The 24,094-nt window shown below is 60.0% G+C and overlaps 4 protein-coding genes across 4 annotated transcripts in view; 3 read left to right on the top strand and 1 right to left on the bottom strand.

Moving 5' to 3' along the window:
- LOC132533058 (zinc finger protein 883-like) overlaps positions 1–24,094 on the bottom strand; it is a 57,748-nt gene that overhangs the window by 14,057 nt on the left and 19,597 nt on the right. The gene's annotated exons all lie outside the window — the stretch shown is intronic.
- On the top strand, positions 9,221–11,167 carry RPS5 (ribosomal protein S5). The gene is made up of 6 exons (XM_060172690.1): positions 9,221–9,279; positions 9,494–9,602; positions 9,821–10,030; positions 10,136–10,264; positions 10,477–10,575; positions 11,058–11,167. Exons 2-6 carry the CDS (start codon positions 9,495–9,497, stop codon positions 11,124–11,126), a joined length of 615 nt encoding a protein of 204 aa, XP_060028673.1. The 5' UTR covers positions 9,221–9,279; position 9,494; the 3' UTR covers positions 11,127–11,167.
- Positions 12,722–14,764, top strand: LOC132537064 (uncharacterized). The gene is made up of 5 exons (XM_060186498.1): positions 12,722–12,842; positions 13,181–13,882; positions 14,020–14,095; positions 14,451–14,648; positions 14,761–14,764. Exons 1-5 carry the CDS (start codon positions 12,722–12,724, stop codon positions 14,762–14,764), a joined length of 1,101 nt encoding a protein of 366 aa, XP_060042481.1.
- On the top strand, positions 13,029–15,963 carry RNF225 (ring finger protein 225). The gene is made up of 2 exons (XM_060172664.1): positions 13,029–13,180; positions 14,895–15,963. Exon 2 carries the CDS (start codon positions 14,903–14,905, stop codon positions 15,869–15,871), a length of 969 nt encoding a protein of 322 aa, XP_060028647.1. The 5' UTR covers positions 13,029–13,180; positions 14,895–14,902; the 3' UTR covers positions 15,872–15,963.

The following is a 24,094-nucleotide window of genomic DNA, read 5'->3' as shown; positions in this document are numbered from 1 at the left end:
AACGGCATCAATAACAACAACAATAAAAAACAAGCAAACAAACATGGGCAACAAAAGGGGAAAAAATGGCCTCCAGAAGCAGAGGATTCATAGTGTAGGCACCGAGCCCCAGCAATAACCCTGGAGGCAAAAAAAAAAGTTTGAGAGGTGGCACATTAGATAAAGCCATGGGCTCTCCAGCATGAGGTCCTGAGTTCTATCCCCAGAAGCACATGTACCAGGGTGATGTCTGGTTCTCTTCTCTCCTCTTACCTACCCCCTTTCTCTCTCACATTTATTTATTTATTTATTATTTTTTATTTTGCTAACCAAAGCATGGCTCAGCTCTGGTTTACACTGGTGTGAAGAATTACCTGGGACTTTGGGCTCGGCATGAGCGTCTCTGCATAACTATGATGCTGTCCACCCCCGCCCTGTCCTCCTTTTTTATTTTTCCACCAGGATCTTTGCTGGGGCTTGGTGCGTACACTGCAAATCCACATCTCCTGATGGCCATTTTCCTTTTTTGTTTTCTTTTGACAGGACCAAGAGAAATTGAGGGAGGATGGGAGAGAGAGAGAGAAAGATACCTACAGCACTGCTTCTCCTTTCATGAAGCATTCCTCCTGCAGGTGGGAAGGGAGCAGGGCTCAAACCCTGGTCCTTGCACATGGAGGTATGTGCACGTGAGTGTGGCACCACATGCCCCCCAGCTATCTGAAAAATATTTTTAAAAGGGGGGGCCAGGAGGCAGGCCAGTGTTAGAAGGCGGGTTAAGCACAGGTGGTGAAAGTAGCAAAGACCCGCTAAAAGATGCCAATTTGAGGCCGTGTCCCCACCTGCAGGGGAGGCAGCCCACAAGCAGTGACGGTCTCCAGGTGTCTGTCTTTCTCTCCCCATATCTTTCTTCCCTCCTCTCTCCATTTATCTCCAAAGCAACAGTGCAACAGGTCCACATGCTGCAGTGCACCAACAATCACATGCTACATTGCACCAGGACTAACATGCTACAGTGCACCAGGACCACATGCTACAGTGCATCAGGACCACATGCTACAGTGCACCAGGACTCACATGCTACAGTGCACCAGGACTCACATGCTACAGTGCACCAGGACTCACATGCTACAGTGCACCAGGACTCACATGCTACAGTGGACCAGGACTCACATGCTACAGTGCACCAGGACTCACATGCTACAGTGCACGAGGACCACATGCTACAGTGCACCAGGCCCACATGCTACAGTGCACCAGGAGTCACATGCTACAGTGCACCAGGACTCACATGCTACATTGCACCAGGACTCACATGCTACATTGCACCAGGACTCACATGCTACAGTGCACCAGGAATCACATGCTACAGTGCACCAGGACTCACATGCTACAGTGCACCAGGAATCACATGCTACAGTGCACCAGGAGTCACAAGCAACAGTGCACCAGGACCACATGCTACAGTGCACCAGGACTCACATGCTACTGTGCACCAGGACCACATGCTACAGTGCACCAGGACTCACATGCTACCGTGCACCAGGACCACATGCTACAATGCACCAGGACCACATGCTACAGTGCACCGGGACTCACATGCTACAGTGCACGAGGACCACATGCTACAGTGCACCAGGATCACATGCTACAGTGCACCAGGAATCACATGCTACAGTGCACCAGGAGTCACAAGCAACAGTGCACCAGGACCACATGCTACAGTGCACCAGGACTCACATGCTACTGTGCACCAGGACCACATGCTACAGTGCACCAGGACTCACATGCTACCGTGCACCAGGACCACATGCTACAATGCACCAGGACCACATGCTACAGTGCACCAGGACTCACATGCTACAGTGCACCAGGACTCACATGCTACAGTGCACCAGGACTCACATGCTACAGTGCACCAGGACCACATGCTACATTGCACCAGGACTCACATGCTACACTGCACCAGGACTCACATGCTACAGTGCACCAGAATCACATGCTACAGTGCACCAGGACCACATGCTACAGTGCACCAGGACCACATGCTACAGTGCACCAGGACCACATGCTACAGAGCACCAGGACTCACATGCTACAGTGCACCAGGACCACATGCTACAGTGCACCAGGACTCACATGCTACAGTGCACCAGGACTCACATGCTACAGTGCACCAGGACTCACATGCTACATTGCACCAGGACCACATGCTACAGTGCACCAGGACTCACATGCTACATTGCACCAGGACCACATGCTACAGTGACCCAGGACTCACAGCTACCGTGCACCAGGACCACATGCTACAGTGCACCAGGACTCACATACTACAATGCACCAGGACTCACATGCTACAGTGCTCCAGGAGTCAATTGCTACAGTGCACCAGGACTCACATGCTACAGTGCACCAGGACTCACATGCTACAGTGCACCAGGACCACATGCTACAGTGCACCAGGAGTCACATGCTACAGTGCACCAGGAGTCACATGCTATAGTGCACCAGGACCACATGCTACAGTGCACCAGGACCACATGCTACAGTGCACCAGGACTCACATGCTACAGTGCACCAGGACCACATGCTACAGTGCACCAGGAGTCACATGCTACAGTGCACCAGGAGTCACATGCTACAGTGCACCAGGGCCATATGCTACAGTGCACCAGGACCACATGCTACAGTGCACCAGGACCACATGCTACAGTGCACCAGGACTCACATGCTACAGTGCACCAGGACTCACATGCTACAGTGCACCAGGACTCACATGCTACAGTGCACCAGGACTCACATGCTACAGTGCACCAGGACCACATGCTACAGTGCACCAGGACAACATGCTACAGTGCACCAGGACCACATGCTACAGTGCACCAGGATCACATGCTACAGTGCACCAGGACTCACATGCTATACTGCACCAGGACTCACATGCTACAGTGCACCAGGACTCACATGCTACAGTGCACCAGGACCACATGCTACAGTGCACCCGGACTACATGCTACAGTGCACCAGGACTCACATGCTACAGTGCACCAGGACTCACATGCTACAGTGTACCAGGACCACATGCTACAGTGCACCAGGACTCACACGCTACAGTGCACAAGGACCACATGCCACAGTGCACCCAGACTACATGCTACAGTGGACCAGGACTCACATGCTACAGTGCACCAGGACTCACATGCTACAGTGCACCAGGACCACATGCTACAGTGCACCAGGACCACATGCTACAGTGCACCAGGACCACATGCTACAGTGCACCAGGAGTCACATGCTACAGTGCACCAGGACCACATGCTATACTGCACCAGGACTCACATGCTACAGTGCACCCGGACTACATGCTACAGTGCACCCGGACTACATGCTACAGTGCACCAGGAACACATGCTACAGTGCACCAGGACCACATGCTACAGTGCACCAGGAACACATGCTACAGTGCACCAGGACCACATGGTACAGTGCACCAGGACTCACATGCTACACTGCACTTGGAGCCATTTCAAGTATTTGGCCCCCTACTTCACTGGGGACTTTCACAGTTGATGAAGTAGGGCTGCAGGACTCTCTCTCTCTCTCTCTGTCTCTCTCTCTCTTTCTGTGTGTGTTTCTCTCTCTGTCTCATAAAAGATTTATTCATTCATTTGTTTGTTTGTTTGTTTATGAGAAAGACAGGAGCGAGAGATGTGCCTTCACTTCTTACATGTGCTGCCAGGGATGGAACTCAGGACCTTATGCTGAGAATCTATTGCTTTAGTCACTCTGCACCCTCCCTGACCCCCCCCCATCTCTCTCTCTCTCTCTTTCCCCACTCCATTCTCCATTTACCTGTCTCTACCCAAATAAAACATGTTTTTAAAAGTTTACTTATAAAAAAAAGTGAATAGGGCCTGGTGGTGGCCACCTGGTTAAGCACACACTACAGGGCACAAGGACCTGTGTTCAGGCCCCTGGTCCCCACCTGCAGGGGGAGAGCTTCACAAGTGGTGGGCAGGGTTGCAGATGTCTCTCTGTCTCTCTCCATTCTCTATCTCCCTTTCCCATCAATTTCTCTCTGTCTCTATCCGATAATCAACAAATGAAGTTTAGAAAAAAGATTTAAAAGAAGAAGAAGAATTTTGCCATCCCGCCTGCAGGGAGAAGGCTTCACAAATGGTGAAGCAGAGCTGCAGGTGTCTGTCCTCCTCTCTTCCTCCCCTTCTCTCTCAACGTCTGGCTGTCCATTATCTAGTCCTAAATAAATATCATATAAAATAGTGAATAGTGGAAATTGCGAGTGATAGCTAGCGGTGGGACCAGGATGCCTGTCAGTGCCACTGCGAACGTCCTCGGTCCCGTGCTGGGGGGAAAGGCTGTAGCCTAAAAACAGTATGGGGTCCCACCCCCAGGCAGCACCGCATGCCAGAGCCATGCTTGGGTTTCTTCTCACTAATTCATGAATAGATCTGTTGTTTTTTATTATTATTCCAACTGTTCACTGGGAGGTGGATAATGTGTTGGATCCTCAAGCATGAAGTTGACAGGGATGCTGGTTCTCCCTTTTCTGATTCTGAGCATAAATATCCCAGTTAATGTCTCAGGGTAACAGCTCAGCTGCTGAGCCCCCGTGTCGCACGCCGAGGCTCCCGGTTCACTGCCCAGGACTGGCTGAGGCAGAGGGTGCTGCGCCTCCTCTCTCACAGAACACACACACTTCGTGGGGAGCGGAGCTGGGAACTGGTGCTAGAGCTTAGTACATGTGCACGTGCATCGTTGCAGGCCGCTGCATCTTCGTTCAGATAGAGTAAATAGTTACATTCCAAAGGGCCTGTGGCTATTTTTGTTGTTGCTGTTTGCTTGTTTTGCCTGAGTCTGACATCTGATATGCAGGTGGATCCAAGGGATTGTCTAGGGAGATGGTGTCATGGCTGGAAAAGGAGCAGAAAGCTGGATCAGGGGAGAGAGTAGCTCCCTAATATGGGAAGGGGTCTAAATATTGTTGACTGTATCAAGCCAGGATTCTTTTTTATTAAATTTTTTTATATTTATTTTTATTTATTTATTCCCTTATGTTGCCCTTGTTGTTTTATTGTTGTAGTTATTGTTGTTGTCATTGTTGTTGGATAGGACAGAGAGAAATGGAGAGAGGAGGGGGAGACAGAGAGAGGGGAGAGAAAGACAGACACCTGCAGACCTGCTTCACCGCCTGTGAAGCGACTCCTCTGCAGGTGGGGAGCCGGGGCTTGAACCAGGATCCTCATGCGGGTCCTTGTGCTTAGCGCCGCCTGCGCTTAACCCGCTGCGCTACAGCCCGACTCCCCAAGCCAGGATTCTTGCACTCGCTGGTCCTTGCACTTTGCGCCAGGACCCTATCCCCTATTAATTTATTTTAATTAATTTTTTCTCACTGCTTTCATCACCAAAGGTTCCCGTCCCCATCCCCACAGATAATCTCTGTAGTTCTCCCAGTCTTTTTTGTTTTGTTTAATATTTGATTATCATTATTTATTTGATAGAGACATCCAGAAATCAAGAGGGAAGAGCATGATAGGGAGAGAGACAGAGACCCCTGCAGCCCTGCTCCACCACTCGTGAAGCTTTCCCCCTGCAGGTGGGGACCAGGGGCTTGAACCCGGTCCTTGTGCACTGTGACGTGTGCTCAACCAGGTGCGCCCCTACCACAGAGTTGAAAGTAGGCTGACATTTTTTCACAGTTGTGTGCTCAGTTGTCTGCATTCCGCATGAGTGAAGCCGTCCTGTGGTGCCCTGAGCACCATCTCCAGTTCCACTTCATTCCAGAGGACACAAGTCATCCTTTTATTTTTTTTGAATTTTTTAATCTTTATTTATTTATTGGATAGACACAGCCAGCATTTGAGAGTGTAGGGGGAGATAGAGAGGGAGAGAGACAGAGAGACACCTGCAGCCCTGCTTCACCACTCGTGAAGCTTTCCCCCTGCAGGTGGGGACCAGGGACTCAAACCTGGGTCCTTGTGCACTGTGATGTATGAACTTACCCAGGTGCACCACCACCCGGCCCCATGTCATCCTTTTTTATTGCTGCATAATACTCTGTTGAATAGATATCCATTAACTTTTTTTTTTTTTTTTTAGCAGAGCCCTGTTCAGCTCTGGCTTTGGAGGTGCAGGGGATTGAACCTGGGACTTTGGAGCCTCAGGCATGAGCGTCTCTTTACATAACCATTAAGCTATCTCCTCTCCTCCCTTACCATAACTTTTTTACCCAGTCATCTGTTGAAGGGCATTTTGGTTATTTCCAGGCGTTTGCTATTGTGCGTAAAGCTGCTGTGAACATAGGGTGCAGATCTATCTATATTTTACCAGAGCCCTGCTCTGCTCTGGCGTATGGTGGTGAGGGGATTGAACCTGGGACTTTGGAGCCCTAGGCATGAGAGGCTCTTTGCAGAACCACCATGCTATCTATCCTCCGCCCAGGCATAGGATATTTCCATTTGTTTAGGGACTCTCCACACTGCTCTGCAGAGCGGTTATGCCGGGCTGCACGCCCACCCGCAGGGCACAGAGCTCCTCTCTCTCCACGCGCTCGGCTCTTCCCGTTCTAGTGCTGTGGGGCCATTCTCACAGGCGTGAGGTGGGAGCTCCACGTGGCTGTGGTTTGCCTTTCTCTGGTGATGAGTGAATTGTGCCCCAGGATGGTTCCGTAGCCCCCATGTCCACTTGGTCGATTCCAAATTATATTCCTCCATGAGGATCATTTCTGGAACCATCCGTTCCACCCCGGTTCCATGGCTGCCAGTTCTTAGCAACATCGCCCCGCCAGATATTCGTCGGGATGCGGCATCATCTAAGTTCATTTCCCACGTCTACGCTCGACCGGACCTGCCAATCTACGCGGATATCTTCGCCCACCCTGTCCAACGCTTGACGTCTCATCACCCAATGTGGTCCCCTACGCCTACAGTGAACTTCTCTGTTCCAGACTCTTGCAAACAGAGCTGGCAGTCAGCTGAGGTCAAGAACAAACACCTCATCACAGACCCCTGCGAGCGTCCACCCGGCTTTGACCTGGCACGTTCTGATTGGGCCCTCCTCAATCGCTATCGAACAGGCCATGGCCGGTGCGCCGCTATGTCCCATCGCTGGGGAGCCAGAGACGACCCGAATTTCCCCTGCGGCTCCAGACAGACTATGACCCACATAGTCAACGACTGCCACCTCTCCAGATTCAAAGGAGGTCTCGAAACTCTACATCAGGCTCAACCTGACGCTGTGGACTGGCTACGGAAGAAGGGCAAACGCTAGAAGAAGAAGAAGTGAATTGGAATATTTTGCACATGTCTGTGGGCCACGTGTGTCTCTTTATAGAGAACCGGCCATGGTATCTTCCGCCCACTTCCTACTTGGGTTGTTTTTTGTGTTGCTCAGTTCTTACTAAGCCTGGTGTGCTTCCTCCCTTAACCTTTTCCCACATTTATTCCAACATATAGGAACTACCTTTAGCAGGAAGAAAGGAAGCTACCATATGGATCTGTGAGGGGAGGGGAGGTGGCACAACTATTTTGGCCATGGTGCTGTGAGGTGTGTAACCCATTTTTTTTTTAATTTTTTAATTTAAGAAAGGATTAATTAACAAAACCATAGGGTAGGAGGGGTACAACTCCACACAATTCCCACCACCCAATCTCCATATCCCACCCCCTCCCCCGATAGCTTTCCCATTCTCTATCCCTCTGGGAGCATGGACCCAGGGTCACTGTGGGTTGCAGAAGGTGGAAGGTCTGGCTTCTGTCATTGCTTCCCCACTGAACATGGGCGTTGACTGGTCGGTCCATACTCCCAGCCTGTCTCTCTCTTTCCCTAGTAGGGTGGGTCTCTGGGGAAGCGGAGCTCCAGGACACATTGGTGGGGTCTTCAGTCCAGGGAAGCCTGGCCGGCATCCTGATGGCATCTGGAACCTGGTGGCTGAAAAGAGAGTTAACATACGAAGCCAAACAAATTGTTGAGCAATCATGGACCCAAAGCTTGGAAAAGTGGAGAGGAAGTATTAGGGAGGTACTCACTGCAAACTCTAGTGTACTTCTGCTTTCTTACTTTGGTGCCATACTCCAAACTCAGTCAATTTCTGCTTTGCGTTTCTACTTCTTTTTTTTTTTTTTTACATGCATAACATTCCCCAGATTCCCATTTAACAATACAACCCCCACTATGTCCTTCATCATCTTTCATGGACCTGTATTCTCCCCACCCACCCCAGAGTCTTTCACTTTGGTGTAATACTCCAATTCCATTGCATGTAACCCATTTTTTATTTTATTTTATTTTATTTTGCCTCCAGGGTTATTGCCGGGGCTCGGTGCCTGCACTAGGAATCCACTGCTCCTGGAGGCCATTTTTTCCCTGCTGTCGCTCTTGTTGTTTATCATCACTGTTGATATTATTATTGTTATCGGTGTCGTCGTTGTTGGCTAGGACAGAGAGACATGGAGAGAGGAGGGGGAGAGACAGACAGACGCCCGCAGCCCTGCTGCACCGCCTGGGAGGCGACGCCCCTGCAGGGGGGGAGCCGGGGGCTCGAACCCGGGTCCCTGTGCGCGTGCCGGGCGCCCGGCCCTTGCCTCTTGCCTTCTGGCTGTGTCCGTCTAGGAAATAAGCAAAGACGGTGAAGGAAGAAACTCAAGGGCGAGCGGTGCGGGAGGCGGCGGGGCCCGGGGTTCGATCCCCGGCCGGCGGCGGCACGCGCGGCCCTTTCTCTCTCCTCCTGTGTTTCGCATCAGTAAATAAAAAGGTTGGAGGGAAGATAAAATGTGAGTAAAAACTTCAAAAGGAAGTCGAGCGACACCCCCAGCCCTGCGGCCAGCCTCCCCCTGCGGGCGGGGGGCGGGCGGGGGCTCGAACCCGGGTCCTCGCCGCGGGTCGCCTCCGCCTGGGACACACAGACTGGCCAGGCCCCTCCCCCGCCGCCGCGCCGGAGCCCAGCGGCGAGAGCCGGGCGGGCCGCTGCCCTGAACACACATGGCGGCGGCGGCCTCACGGCCCCTGGCGCGCTTGTGCGGAAGCCGCGGGCTCCCCCGGAAGGCGGGATTTCCGTCCGGCCCGCCGCGCATGCTCCTGGGCTGCGGCTTCGCGCGGGCCCCTCGGAAGGCCGGCTTCGGATTGGCCCGGACGCCGGACGTGCGTCGGCGCGCACGGGTTGTGCCCTCTGACCCGGAAGCCTTCCCTTCGGTTAAAGGCGTGGGCGCGCGGAAGGCGGCCTCTTCCTGTCTGCCCTAGTGGCGCGTGGTCCTCCGAGCCCCGGAACCGTCCCGGCTGCGCCTTCAGGTCGGGCAGGACCAGGACCCCGGCGGCGTCGCGGGCCGGGCGGGGTGGGGTGGGACCCGGGGGCGCGCCGGCCGGCCGGCCGCCCGGGAGCTGCGGGGCTCGGCACGCGGGGGGGCCGGGGCGCGGGGGTGCGGGCGCGGGTGCGGGTGCGGGCGCGGCGCGTCGGCCGCCGGGGCTGAACGCTGTCCGTCCGTGTGTCCGTCCGGGTGCCCAGGATGACCGAGTGGGAGGCCGCCGCGCCCGCCGTCGCCGAGACGCCCGACATCAAGCTGTTCGGGAAGTGGAGCACCGACGACGTGCAGATCAACGACATTTCCCTGCAGGTGGGGGGCGGCCGCCGCGGGCCGGGGACGCGGGGGTCGGGCCGGGGCGGGGCGGGGTCGTCGCCTGGGGGTCGGGCGCCTGTCCCGCGGGCTGTCTGTCCGTCCCTGGTGTGTGTGTGTGGGGGGGGTGCGGGCGTGCGCGGCCGGGGCTTGAAGCCGGGGAGCCGGAGTGAGGCCCCGCGTCCGTCCGTCCGTCCGTCCTTCCTTCCGCCCGCCAGGACTACATCGCCGTCAAGGAGAAGTACGCCAAGTACCTGCCGCACAGCGCCGGCCGCTACGCCGCCAAGCGCTTCCGCAAGGCGCAGTGCCCGATCGTGGAGCGGCTCACCAACTCCATGATGATGCACGGCCGCAACAACGGCAAGAAGCTCATGACGGTGCGCATCGTCAAGCACGCCTTCGAGATCATCCACCTGCTCACGGGAGAGGTCGGCCGCCGCCCGCCGCCCCCTCCCCTTCCCCCCTCCCCCTCCCCCCCTCCCCGCGGGCGGCTCACCCACCCCCGTCGCCCTCTCGCCCTCTCCCCCCCCCAGAACCCGCTGCAGGTCCTGGTGAACGCCATCATCAACAGCGGCCCCCGCGAGGACTCCACCCGCATCGGCCGGGCGGGCACCGTGAGGCGGCAGGCCGTGGACGTCTCCCCGCTGCGCCGCGTGAATCAGGTGGGCCGCCCGCCGGGGGGAGGGGTCGCCCGGAGCGCCACTTCCTCCAGGAAGCCTTCCTGGATCCCGGGCCCCGTCCCGGGTGTGTCCCCGGGCTTGGTCCTCGTGCGTCTTGGGGCGGGCCGAGGGCGGTTGGGCTTGGTGGCGTGCTGTCCTCGCCGGCCGGCCCCCCCCCCCCCCCCCCCCGGGCTCAGCTGGCCCCTTGCCCCTAGGCTATCTGGCTGCTGTGCACCGGCGCCCGCGAGGCTGCCTTCAGGAACATCAAGACCATTGCCGAGTGCCTGGCGGACGAGCTCATCAACGCGGCCAAGGTGGGCGCAGGGCTGGGGGGAGAGGGCTGACCGGCTGCCTCCCTGGTCGGCGCAGGGCTGGGGGGAGAGGGCTGACCGGCTGCCTCCCTGGTCGGCGCAGGGCCGGGGGGAGAGGGCTGACCGGCTGCCTCCCTGATCGGCGCAGCCAGGGGGGCGCAGGGCTGGGGGGAGAGGGCTGCCTCCCTGGTCGGCGCAGGGCCGGGGGGAGAGGGCTGACCGGCTGCCTCCCTGGTCGGCGCAGGGCTGGGGGGAGAGGGCTGACCGGCTGCCTCCCTGATCGGCGCAGCCAGGGGGGCGCAGGGCTGGGGGGAGAGGGCTGCCTCCCTGGTCGGCGCAGGGCCGGGGGGAGAGGGCTGACCGGCTGCCTCCCTGATCGGCGCAGCCAGGGGGGCGCAGGGCTGGGGGGAGAGGGCTGCCTCCCTGGTCGGCGCAGGGCTGGGGGGTCCTCCATGGGGCTGGGCTGACCGGCTGCCTCCCTGCAGGGCTCTTCCAACTCGTACGCAATCAAGAAGAAAGACGAGCTGGAGCGCGTGGCCAAGTCCAACCGCTGATCCTCAGCCTGTGACCACAATAAACCCGTCTGCCCTTGGCAGCCCGCCCACCGTGCATCTCCTTAGGGAAGGGGGCAGGCCCGGGAGGTGGGCAGGGTGGTACGGCCTCCCGGGGACCAGCTCACATTCTAGGCATGTGGAGACCTGGATACTCCTTGCAGATAGTCAGCTCCCCAAGCACCGTTGACTCAGGTGCGCGGCACCCTGGGCGTGGGCCTAGCGCCCGCAAGAATGCCAGCCTGCAGGAAGGTGTTGAGGAGGGTGGGAGTTACCCTGGCAGACCTTGATGGGACCTTGGACCTCAGGTGTGAATGGGAATCTGCAGAGCCACTGGACTGACCAGCCCTGGCCGGGCCTCCCTGGGAAGCATGTTAGCAGAAGTGACTGCGTCCTGCGGTCTGAGCCTTTCTCGATCAGCTGGTCAGCTGCACTGTGGTGTCTTTGGGGAGCTGCACCTATGGACAGACAGGTCCTGAGGCAAAAGGAGTCCCTGAAATCTGGGCAGGGTAGATAGAGACTTAGTCCTGAGGTCTGCAGCACCAGGCTCAGGCTGGCACCACCAGAAGCCGGAGCTGAGCAGGGCTCTGGTTGAAAAGTTATGGGCAGGGGTAGACAGCATAATGGTTATGCAAACAGACTGTCAGGCCTGAGGCTTCCAAGTCCCAGGTTCAGTCCCTGGCACCACCATACGCCAGAGCTGATGAGTGCTCAGGTAAAAAAAGTCACTGGGCACGAAGCTCAAGGCCCAGCACAGGGGTCCTGGTTCAACACCCGCCTCTCGACCAGCAAGGGGGTTGGTTTCACAAGAGGTGAAGCAGGTGTCTCCCCTTCTGTCTCCCTCCTGTCCAATGACAGCAGTACACGGGTGTCAGTACAGTGCAGGATCTGGGGGCAAGACTCGCTGGGGGCAGTCCGGTGCTAGTGGAGGGAGGCCCTGCCACTGGCCCAGGAAAGGGGTGCCTGATGCAAGGGCCGGGTGCAGCCCCGCCACCCCCACCTGCCTCTAGAAAGTGCAGAAGCTGCCATTCAGTGGATCAGGTGCAGGTCAACGCAACTCCCCAAGTGGCCTCTCCCCACTTAATTTCCAAGTAATGAGAAGTAGAGCCGGGGCTGAGTCCAGGACCGCGCTAGCTAGAGCTGCACCGTGGCTTTGCTCTCCGGGTCCATATGGAGCGGGCCCCTGCTCAGCCCGCACCAAGCCCTGCTCTCCGTGTCCCTGCTCGGCCGCACCAGGCCCTGCTCTCCGGGTCCCTGCTCGGCCGCACCACCAGGCCCCGCTCTCCGGGTCCCTGCTCGGCCCGCACCAGGCCCCGCTCTCCGTGTCCCTGCTCGGCCGCACCACCAGGCCCCGCTCTCCGGGTCCCTGCTCGGCCCGCACCAGGCCCCGCTCTCCGTGTCCCTGCTCGGCCCGCACCAGGCCCCGCTCTCCGGGTCCCTGCTCGGCCCGCACCAGGCCCCGCTCCCCATGTCCCTGCTCGGCCCGCACCAGGCCCTGCTCTCCATGTCCCTGCTCGGCCCGCACCAGGCCCCTGTTCAGCCCGCACCAGGCCCCGCTCTCCGGGTCCCTGCTCGGCCCGCACCAGGCCCCGCTCCCCATGTCCCTGCTCGGCCCGCACCAGGCCCCGCTCTCCGGGTCCACACTGAGCGGGTCCCTGCTCTCCGGCTCCCTGCTCGGCCTCGGGTTTGGGGCCCCCGTGGCATGGCCGGAGAAGTCAGGTGTGGGGGACAGAGACAGGTCAACCCGAGCACCTGGTGGTCGAGGCCCAACAGGCGGCAGGTGCCTGCGGAGCCCTGGGACCCGCCCGCAGGGGCGCATGTGCGGGCTGCCTCCCGCCGCCCGGCTCCTCGGCTCCGCCCGCCTCCCCCGCCATCCGGCCCAGGTTCCCGGAGCTCCGCCCTGGAGGCGGGGCCGGCAGTCAGACGGGTCTGGCGGCTGGGGGGCGGTGGCCATTTGCGCGACACCCTCGGCGGCAGGGTCGCTGTCGCCCGGCTGGGAAACCCGTGCTGCGCCAGAGCGGCTGTCTGTCTGTCCGGGGCTCGGTCCGCATCCGCAGGTAGGAGGTCGGGGGACTCTGCGGGTCGCCATCCCCCGCCCGCGACCCCCGCCCTCTCCGGGTCTCCATCCCCCGCCCTCTGCGGGTCGCCATCCCCCGCCATCTGCGGGTCGCCATCCCCCACCTTCTGCGGGTCTCCATCCCCCGCCCGCGACCCCCGCCTTCTGCGGGTCTCCATACCCCGCCCGGGACCCCGTCATCTGCGGGTCGCCATCCCCCGCGACTCCCGCCCTCTGCGGGTCTCCGTCCCCCGCCCTCTCCGGGTCTCCATCCCCCGTCATCTGCGGGTCTCCATCCCCCACCTTCTGCGGGTCTCCATCCCCCGCCCGCGACCCCCGCCCTCTGCGGGTCTCCATCCCCCCGTCATCTGCGGGTCTCCATCCCCCGTCATCTGCGGGTCTCTGACCCCGCCCGCGACCCCCGCCCTCTGCGGGTCTTCATCCCCCGCCCTCTCCGGGTCTCCATCCCCCGCCCGCGACCCCCGCCCTCTGCGGGTCTCCATCCCCCGTCTTCTGCGGGTCTCTGACCCCCGCCCGCGACCCCCGCCATCTGCGGGTCGCCATCCCCCGCCATCTGCGGGTCTCCATCCCCCGCCCGCGACCCCCGCCCTCTGCGGGCCGCCCACCCTCTGTCCCCCCGCCGCGCTGCGTCCCTCTTCCCTGCGCCCCCGGCCCGCCTCTCCCCTGGCAGCGCCCCCGCAAGGCCCGCCCGCGTCCCCCACCACGATGAGTCTGCGCGGCTTCCCAGCACCCCCCCCCCCCCGCCCGAATGGTCCTCCTCCCGCCTCCGCCTCCCGCGTTGGGTCCGCGCTCGCACGGTGAGTGCCCGCTCTCCCGCAGCGCCCCCACTGGTCCCCGCCCGCGCCACACGCAACGCCTGGGTCCCGCACCCACCGGCCCAGTTCCCCCGCCCCAGGTGAGTGCTCCCGCAGCCCCCTCCAGCCCCCGCGAGTGCTCCCGCAGCCCCCGCCCCAGGTAAGTGCCCCCCAGGTGAGTGCTCCCGCAGCCCCGTCTGACTGGCCAGGACCCGCCCCTTCCCCAGTTCTCGCCGCCCCCCACCCCTCCGTGGACCCGCCTCCTCTTCCTCGCCGCTTGCACCCCAAGCCCAATGAACCGGACCCCCTCCCCGCAGGTGTCGCCATGCCCAGCACCCTCCCTCCTTGGCCCCCTCCCCCTACCCCCAGGTGTCCCATGTCCCCACCTTCCCCCCCAGGTGCCGCCATGCCCCCTGCCATCCCCCAGATGTACCCTTGCCCCCTGCCATCCCCCAGGTGTACCCACATCCTGCCATCCCCCAGGTTTACCCATGCCCCCTGCCATCCCCCAGATGCCACCATGCCCCCTGCCATCCCCCAGGTGTCACCCATGCCACCTGCCATCCCCCAGGTGTCGCCACATCCTGCCATCCCCCAGGTGTCGCCACATCCTGCCATCCCCCAGGTGTGCCCACATCTTGCCATCCCCCAGGTGTACCCACTCCCTGCCACCCCCCAGGTGTCACCCATGCCCCCTGCCATCCCCCAGGTGTACCCATGCCCCTGCCATCCCCAGGTGTCACCCATGCCCCCTGCCATCCCCCAGGTGAACCCATGCCCCTGCCATCCCCAGGTGTGCCCACTCCCTGCCACCCCCCAGGTGTCGCCACGCCCTGCCATCCCCCAGGTGTGCCCACATCCTGCCATCCCCAGGTGTGCCCACTCCCTGCCACCCCCCAGGTGTCGCCATGCCGTGCCCCTGGCCGCCCTGGCTGCAGCGCGCCGCCCCGCCGGCTGCCCCTGGCTCCCCCTGCAACGCCGCCCCCGCGCGTGACAGCGAGGATGAGGAAGAGGAGGACGATGTGGACGGCAGCCCGGGCTCCGACCCCATGCTGCCGCCGCCCTCGCCAGCCGAGTGCCTCATCTGCGTGTCGCCCTTCGACGACGCCTTCAAGCTGCCCAAGCGCCTGGACTGCGAGCACGTGTTCTGCCTCGAGTGCCTGGCGCGCCTGTCGCTGGCCACGGCGGGCGGAGGCGCCGCGCTGTCCTGCCCCGTGTGCCGCGCGCCCACGCGCCTCGCCCCGCGCCGCCAGCTGCCCGCGCTGCCCACGCCGCCCGACCTGCTGCCGCGCACGCCCCGCGCCGGCTCCGTGCGCTTCGACCGGCGGCACGGGCTGCTGTACGTGCGGGCGCCCGCGCCCATGCCCGGCCTGCCCCGCAAGGCCCCCGCGCCGCCGCCGCTGCGCCTCGGCCGCCCGCTGTCCCGCCGCCAGGCGCTGCGCGACTCGGCCTGGGCCTTCAACGCGGCCGTGGGGCTGGCGGTGCTGGTGGCCGCGGGGCTGGTGGTGTCGGGCGTCTACATCTTCCTGCTCATCCCGCACGCCTCGCCCGGGCGCCCGCAGCTCGTGGCCTTCGCGCCGCCGCCCGGCTTCTCCTGGCTGCCCCCGCAGCAGCGGCCCTGGCTGACTGTCACGTCGGGCCCGTGGCTCGGCGCCCCCAAGCCCGCGGCGCCCAACCCCAAGCCGGCGCCCTACCAGCCGCCCGCGCCCAGGGAGCCCGCGCCCCCACCCCGGGAGCCCGCGCCCAAACCCCCGGAGCCCGCGCCCCTGGGCGGCCACCCCGACCCCCCCGACGGCCCGCCCCAGCCCGCGCTCGAGCCCGCGTCCGTGGAGGCCACGCTCAACCAGACGCGCCCTGGGACCCCGGACCGCGAGTAGAGCAGAGCGCTGTCCCGGGCCTGGGGCTGGGGAGGGGGTTTGCACCCAGGGGCTCCCCTGGGGGTGGTGAGGGAGGGGAAGGGAGCCCCCCCCCCCCCCCGCCCCGCATCGCCCGGGTCTCCAAGGAAAGGCCAGTTCCCGCTCGGCCTCAGAGGCCAGCTTGCCCTGTCTTCTTGTCCTGTCTGTGTGGGGTGCCAGAGCGCCTGGCCACCCCGTGAGCCCCCCCCCAGCAAGTGCGCCCCAGTGCCCCCAGCCCTACTCGTGCATTCTTGGAGCCCAGACCCCCTCAGCCGCTCTCCTCCTCCCAGACGGCCGTGGCGGCCACGTCCTGCCCACGCAGCTGGGCATCTGCTGCCTCCTCTCCAGACCCTGGAGCCTCCACCCTGCCTCCCCTGGCCAGGGGGTGGTGTGCTGTGTGTCGGGTGTCAGCTGCTAGCGTTTTCCAGACAGAAACGGGGCTGGGGGCTCCCATGGCTTCATGAGCAAGCGTGTCCCCCATGCCTGGTGTACACTAGGGGCCTGGAAGCTCTGTGTCCACGGACGTGAGCGAGAGTGGACGTGAGCAGCCTGGAGTGGCCTGGGCTCTCTCAGCTGCCAGCCTCCAGGTGTGACCTGTTCCCAGCACAGAAGGGCGTCCGCGGGAGTGCCTCCCCAGACCAGTTCTCGGCTCACAGCTGGTGCCTTGTCACCCGCGGGTTGGGACTGGTGTGCCGGGTCACCAGGCAGCCACTGCCCGGCCCCACAGGGAGGGAACCTGGTTGTTCAGGAAAGGGGTGGCCGTCTGTAGAGTTCTGTGGTGACTCACTGACACCAACTCAGCCCCTTAGAACACTCGTTCCTTCATGCCCGAGGCTCCGAGGTCCCAAGTTCAAGCCCCAGCACCACCCTGAGCCAGAGCTGAAAAGGACTGTGGGAAATTTCAGTCTCTCTTGTTATCTCACACTTCTGCTGGCCAGAAGTCTGGAATGGAGTTTTGCTGGGCCCATGTTGAGGCATCTACGGGGGTAGTTCTTGCGGGAGCTTTAGGAATGAATGCATCTTCTCATCACTTCAAACCTCTCAAGCTGCAGTCCTTGGCTCCTTCCTCTGCCTCCGTGTCTCCCTCTCCTGCTAAGAGGACACCCACTCCACACGGTCCCCTGGATGATGCAGGGAGAGTGCCCCAGCCCCACAGCCCTGCTTTAATTCGATTGTGTTGGTAGTCCATCTGCCAAGTAAGGTGACATTCAGCTTCCTGGAGGATACAGATCTCTGTGGCATCTAGATATGACCCAGCTCACTGTCCCTCTCCTTTCATTTTTCACCGTAGCAGGGATGGAACCTGGAGTCTCTGAGCCTCAGGCATCCCACTCCATCTCGCCTCCTCCACCCCGGGCTGGAAACATGGGCATAGAAAGAGTAGGTGTGGCTCGAGGGCCCCAGCTGAGGGCCCCTGACCGGTGGTGCATGGAGGACAGAGGCTATGCTCCCTCTATGCTTGAGGACGTTGGAGGAAGGCACCTCAGAGCCAACAGCTGGCTCTGAGGCTGGTGGGAGCAGTGGGTTGCCCTGGCCTCTGGTCCTGCGGTTCAGGCTCCCACCAGTCAAGGTGAGGACAGAGGCCAGGGGGCTGAGCCCCCTGCGCTGATGGCGACTGTGAAGCCTGCACACTCGCAGCCCCCATGAGGCCTCCTAGCCAGCCCCACACTCGCCTCAGTGACCACCGGCAACTGTGGTTCCACGCCTGCCCGTGCCCACGGCACCCTGCGCCCGCCCCACGCCCGCTCCTCCCGGCTTCCGCCTCCCGCCCCGAGAGCAGTCCGAGGGAAAGGCTCAGCTCCACGCTGCAGCTCAGCTCGCCGGGGGCCTGGAACAGCTGGACTTCGCTTCCCTTCTGCTAAATGGGCCACAATAAATGTACTTCTGAGTGTGTTCGTTCTCACGGCCTGGCTGAGCACCTTCTGTGGGCTGGGCTGGGGACGGACACGGGGTCAGGAGGGCTTGTCCACGGCTGAGGCCCACCGCCGACACCCCTCCCCGGGGCCCCTGCCTGGGTCGCCGCTGGTCCCGGTCCCAGGGTTGCTCGGGGCTGGGCTCCCCATCCCTCGCCCTGGTCTTGGGGAAGGGCGAGCAGGCGTGTCCCCTGGGCCTCAGAGGCCCTGTGCGCCCCCTCTGCCCCTCCGGCTCGGACACATGTCCGTGTGTCCATGCCCAGAACTCGGGTCCTCCAGGGGCTGCGTGAACAGGGACAGACAGAGAAACCCAGGCAGGCGGCGGGGCGAGGGGTCCCAGGCGGCCCCTCTGCGGGGGTCCAGCTGCGCGCGCATCAGCCGCAGTGCTGGCGCCCAATGGGGCCCGGGCCTCGTTGCCATGAAGACCGCTGACGCCAGGGAGTGCGGGGGGGGGGGGGGGGGGGCCGCGAGGGGGAGCTGCGGGGAGCGGAAGAGCTGTGCGGGGGGGGGGGGGGGGAGGCGGGGGCCACGCACACCGTGCACACCCCACCCGGCACACCCAGCTCCAAACACCACACCTTGCACACCGCGCCACGCACAGCACACCCTGCACACCCAGCACACCCCGCCACGCACTGCACACCCGCCACACACACCGCACTCTGCATGCCACGCACCGCAACCCAGTACACCCCGCCCTACACAACACAACTCACACGCCTCCCCGCCCAACCCCAAACCACGCACCACACTGCACGCACCCGGCACACAGCGCTCCGCACACCCGGCCCCACACACCGTGCACATCACACAGCGCCCCGCAACCCCGCAAAACACACCCAGCACAACACAAACAGCCCCTTCTCCTCTGCCCCTGCAGCCACCCCTCCCCTCTCCTCTGCCCCTGCAGTCACCCCTCCCCTCTCCTCTGCCCCTGCAGCCACCCCTCCCCTCTCCTCTGCCCCTGCAGTCACCCCTCCCTTCTCCTCTGCCCCTGCAGTCACCCCTCCCCTCTCCTCTGCCCCTGCAGTCACCCCTCCCCTCTCCTCTGCCCCTGCAGCCACCCCTCCCCTCTCCTCTGCCCCTGCAGTCACCCCTCCCCTCTCCTCTGCCCCTGCAGCCACCCCTCCCCTCTCCTCTGCCCCTGCAGCCACCCCTCCCCTCTCCTCTGCCCCTGCAGTCACCCCTCTCCTCTCCTCTGCCCCTGCAGCCACCCCTCCCCTCTCCTCTGCCCCTGCAGTCACCCCTCCCCTCTCCTCTGCCCCTGCAGTCACCCCTCTCCTCTCCTCTGCCCCTGCAGTCACCCCTCCCCTCTCCTCTGCCCCTGCAGTCACCCCTCCCCTCTCCTCTGCCCCTGCAGCCACCCCTCCCCTCTCCTCTGCCCCTGCAGTCACCCCTCCCTTCTCCTCTGCCCCTGCAGTCACCCCTCTCCTCTCCTCTGCCCCTGCAGTCACCCCTCCCCTCTCCTCTGCCCCTGCAGCCACCCCTCCCCTCTCCTCTGCCCCTGCAGTCACCCCTCCCCTCTCCTCTGCCCCTGCAGCCACCCCTCCCCTCTCCTCTGCCCCTGCAGCCACCCCTCCCCTCTCCTCTGCCCCTGCAGCCACCCCTCCCCTCTCCTCTGCCCCTGCAGTCACCCCTCCCCTCTCCTCTGCCCCTGCAGTCACCCCTCTCCTCTCCTCTGCCCCTGCAGTCACCCCTCTCCTCTCCTCTGCCCCTGCAGTCACCCCTCCCCTCTCCTCTGCCCCTGCAGTCACCCCTCCGCTCTCCTCTGCCCCTGCAGCCACCCCTCCCCTCTCCTCTGCCCCTGCAGTCACCCCTCCCTTCTCCTCTGCCCCTGCAGTCACCCCTCCCCTTCTCCTCTGCCCCTGCAGTCACCCCTCCCCTTCTCCTCTGCTCCTGCGACCACCTCCCCTTCTGCTGATAAACAGAGCGAAACTGGGGGCGGCAGTGTCGCTTCCCCACCCCCGAGTGCAGCTGCCCCCAGGCACAAGGTCCCCGGTTTGAGCACCAGTCCTGCCCCACTTGCCAGGGGGACGCTTCACCTCATCCTCTCTGCCTCTCTACCCCCTCGAGATTTCCTTCTGTCCTACCCAATAAAAATAGAAACAAAACAGAACAGAATAGCCGTCTAATTGATGAATTCATAGTGCCAGCACCAAGCGCCAGCAACAATCTTGGTGGCAACGAGAGAGAGATGCCGTGGACTCCCACAGCGGATGAGCAGCAGGAGGGTCAGGGGTCTCGAAGGCAACCTCCCTGGTGGGTCAGGAGTCGGCGCGAGGGAGAACAGATAGACACCACACTCTATTGGAGGGTGAATCTGGACTCATTTTAATAGTGAAACTGCATTTGCTTTTATACTTTTTCAGGTTACATTCAGGTTGCCTAAACAACCAGCTCATAAGGAAGTGGCAATAAGCATCCTAGTCTTGTGGCTTTGGCAGGCTGCATGTTACTCCCCTATAACTGTAAAGAATGGCACAATACTTAATATTGCCCTGTTCTCAGGGGAGGTGATACTCAGAATTGTTTTTGACTTTTGCGGAGGGCTCTTTCTATCATTAATCTTCTATGGGGGAGCATACGGATCTTTGGCTAGTCGTGGGCCACTGCTCATCTAGGTCTGGTGCAGTTTAACTATTAATCTTTCTTTGTTTCCATAAGTCAGCTTGTACCTGGGAGGCCTCAATCTCTGCATTCTTTCTATGAGGGGCAGGTCATAACATGACTTGTTTTGTCCGTTTGTGCTGACCCACCTTCCCCACTTTCATAATGGAACTTTCAAATATGCCCCTGTGTAAGGGAGAGGGGCTGCTTCTGACTCTCCATTCCCACCAGGCACTGCCAAAGCGCTATTCATCAATTGTGACAGTATAATTATTTGTAACAATAACGGGGGGAGAATGTGTCGTCCCATTCTCGTCCTTTCTGCCCAGCTTCTTTGAAGTCTGAATGCAGGTCCAGAGGAGATGACTGTGTCAGGCTCCCTGGCAAACTTGATGGGGCGCCACAGAGAGAAGGAGGAGAGAGAAGGACACCCGCAGACTTGTGCTGCCCCTCGTGAATCCTCTCCCCTGCAGGCGAGCGCAAGGCCTCGAACCTGGGTCCTTGTGCATGGTAATCTGGGTGCCTGAGTGCCACCACAGAGCAATATTCTGCTCTGGGTTATAGTGGGATGGGACTGAGCCTGGCACTTCGGAGCCTCGGGCTGGTACTCTGCATAATCATTATGCTATCTCCCCCGCCCATTTATTTTCTAAGACAGAAATGATGAGACGAGGAGATAGGCAGAGAGGAGAGTGGAGAGAAAGTCCTGCAGCTTGTAACTCCGTGCTCTACCAGGTGTACCACCGTCCGGACCCATTATGTTGTCTTCCCAGCACTTAATTCTATTTTAATGGTAACTGGCTTTATCTAGTCCTATTCATAGGACAAAAAAAAAAAAAAAACTTCCCGGCTGACTCTATAATCATTGTGAGAGAAGAAATTTGGTAATAGTCTCTGGCAACTATCAAGTTGATAAAATTATTTGGGGAAAAATCCCGCCCACCAGCTATTCCACACGTGTGCTTCTAGGCCCGTGGGGTTTTGGAAGGTGAGCTGTTCCGCCAGCCTGGAGCTCTCTCTCGCTCTCTTTCTCTTTTTTTTTCCCCTCCAGGGTTATTGCTGAGGCTCGGTGCCTGCACTCTGAATCCACTGCTTCTGGAGGCCATTTTGTTGCCCTTATTGCCTTTTTGTTGTTGTTATTGTTGCCACTGCTGTTGTAGTTATTGGCTAGGACAGAGAGAAATGGAGAGAGGAGGGGAAGACAGAGAGGGGGAGAGAAAGACAGACACCCGCAGACCTGCTTCACCACCTGTGAAGCGACTCCCCTGCAGGTGGGGAGCCGGGGGCTCGAACTGGAATCCTTACGCCGGTCCCTGTGCTTTGTGCCACGTGCGCTTAACCCATTGTACTACAGTCCGGCCCACCACCCCAGCCTGGCACTCTTAACACCAGTGCCCAATGGTCATTTCCAAGTTACTGACCTCCTCAATTCTGTAATTGTGTAATGGTCAGTTCCTCTTTACATTTTACTGAGTCCACATTCAGCTAAAAGTTAGTCAGGTATAACCTCTTTTATATTTTAATGACAGATACAGAGAGGCAGAGGAGAAAGAGAGAGAGACCGACCAACCCCGACACTGAGTCGAGGGCCCTGCTCAGTTCTGGCTGCTGGCAGTGCTGGGTATTGAACCTAAGATCTTGGAGCCTCAGACATGAGAGTCTTTTAGAGAACCATTATGCTGTTTCTCCAGCAACATGATTTCTCCATATTAATGACCTCCTGACTTTGGAATTGCTTGATGTTCAAATCCAGGCTGCTAGGCATCAGTTTGTTGCCTGATTCTAATACCAGGCATTTGACTGCCACTGTTTTTATTTTGCAAATACAAGAAGGAAAACTTAACATTTATTTATTTATTTATTGAGTAGAGACAGCCAGAAATCAAGAGGGAAGGAGGTGACAGAGAGACACTTGCAACACTGCTTCACCACTCACAAAGCTTTCCCCCTGCAAGTGGGGACTGGGCCCTGAAACCCAGGACCCTACACATTGTAACATGCCAGGTGTGCCACCACCCGGCCCTGAGTAGGGAAACCTTTCTTTTTTTTAATATTTATTTATTCATTTCCCTTTTGTTGCCCTTGTTGTTTTATTGTTGTAGTCATTATTGTTGTTATTGATGTTGCTGTTGTTGGATAGAACGAAGAGAAATGGAGAGAGGAGGGGAAGACAGAGAGGGGGAGAGAAAGACAGACACCTGCAGACCTGCTTCACCGCCTGTGAAGTGACCCCCCTCCCCCCCCCGCAGGTGAGGAGCCAGGGGCTCAAACCAGGATCCTTACGCTGGTCCTTGCGCTTTGAGCCATGTGCACCGAACCCGCTGAGCTACCGCCCGACTCCCTAAACCTGTCTTTTTCTTTAACTGTAATTGCCTAATGGTTATTTCCAGGCTTGTAGATGGCACTTTGCTCTTTGTTTCTGAATGAGAGAACAGAAACCTTGCTTTTCTCCTTGACTCTAGTTGACTTGACTAATAATCAGCCTCAGATCTTAGAACATCAATTGCCATTTTGTCCTTCTTAAATTTAATGGATGCTCTATTCTCCTTAATTTTAATTGGTTGATGTCACCTTTTGGATTGACATTTTTTTCCCAGCCTCTGTCTTAACTAAATGGCTAAAAGGTGTGCCGAGGTTTTGCCTTTATCACTCTGGCACATGCAATGCCTGGGACTGAACTCTGGGCCTCATGATTGCCAGCCCAGTGCTTTATGTACTGCCACCTGGCTGCATTTCCCCACCCCCCTTTTTGCCCTTTTTTTCTTTATTGTTGTTGTAGTTATTATTGCTGTTGTTGTTGATGTCGTTGTTGTTGGATAGGACGGAGAGAAATGGAGAGAGGAGGGGAAGACAGAGGGGGAGAGAAAGACACTTGCAGACTTGCTTCACCAACAGTGAAGCGACTCCCCTGCAGGTGGGGAGCCGGGGGCTCGAACCGGGATCCTTTTGCCAGCCCTTGCGAACCACTTGTTTTTAAACCTTTATTTACTGTTAACTCTGGCACAGGCGATGCCAGCCTCCAACGCGGGTTGCATGGCTTTTACAGCAAAGCTCTAGTCACTGTGCCACCTTGGATCCATTGGCTGCATCCTATTTTCGCCTACGCAGGAGCATCAGATGTGTTGCCATGGCAGCGGAGGGAGAGGACCAGCCGTCGCCTTGGCAACTAACTACCCACACAGCTGGGAGTGGAGGCCTGCTGCCAGGGTGGAACTTCCGGCGGAGAGCTGGCGGTAGGGGCGGGACTTCCGGGGCTGCGCCCTGACTCCTGAGCTCGGGTAGGTGAGCTTGGCGTTCGCCGCCACCCCTACTCCAGAGCACCACGGAGTCGCGGCGGACCCTGAGACCGGCTTCCCTCACAATCACGGCCCCGCCCAGGAGGAGGTGAGGGGGCGGCAGCCTTGGGCACGCAGCTGTCGGGGCGGTGCTGTGGCCGCTCCCTGGTGAAGAGTGGGGAGTCTCCACAATGCAGAGTGGGGGTCACCTCAGTGCAGAGTGGGGGTCTCAGTGCAGAGTGGGGCGTCTCCTCAGTGCAGAGTGGGGGTCTCCTCAGTGCAGAGTGGGGGTCTCCTCAGTGCAGAGTGGGGGTCTCCTCAGTGCAGAGTGCGGGGTCTCCTCAGTGCAGAGTGGGGGTCTCCTCAGTGCAGAGTGGGGGTCTCCTCAGTGCAGAGTGGGGGTCTCCTCA

The sequence above is a fragment of the Erinaceus europaeus genome, chromosome 2 (assembly GCF_950295315.1).
Source record: "Erinaceus europaeus chromosome 2, mEriEur2.1, whole genome shotgun sequence".
In the NCBI taxonomy this organism is placed as follows: Eukaryota; Metazoa; Chordata; class Mammalia; order Eulipotyphla; family Erinaceidae; genus Erinaceus; species Erinaceus europaeus.
The sequence above is the reverse complement of the archived record's forward strand: the minus strand, read 5'-3'. Positions and strand labels throughout refer to the sequence as shown.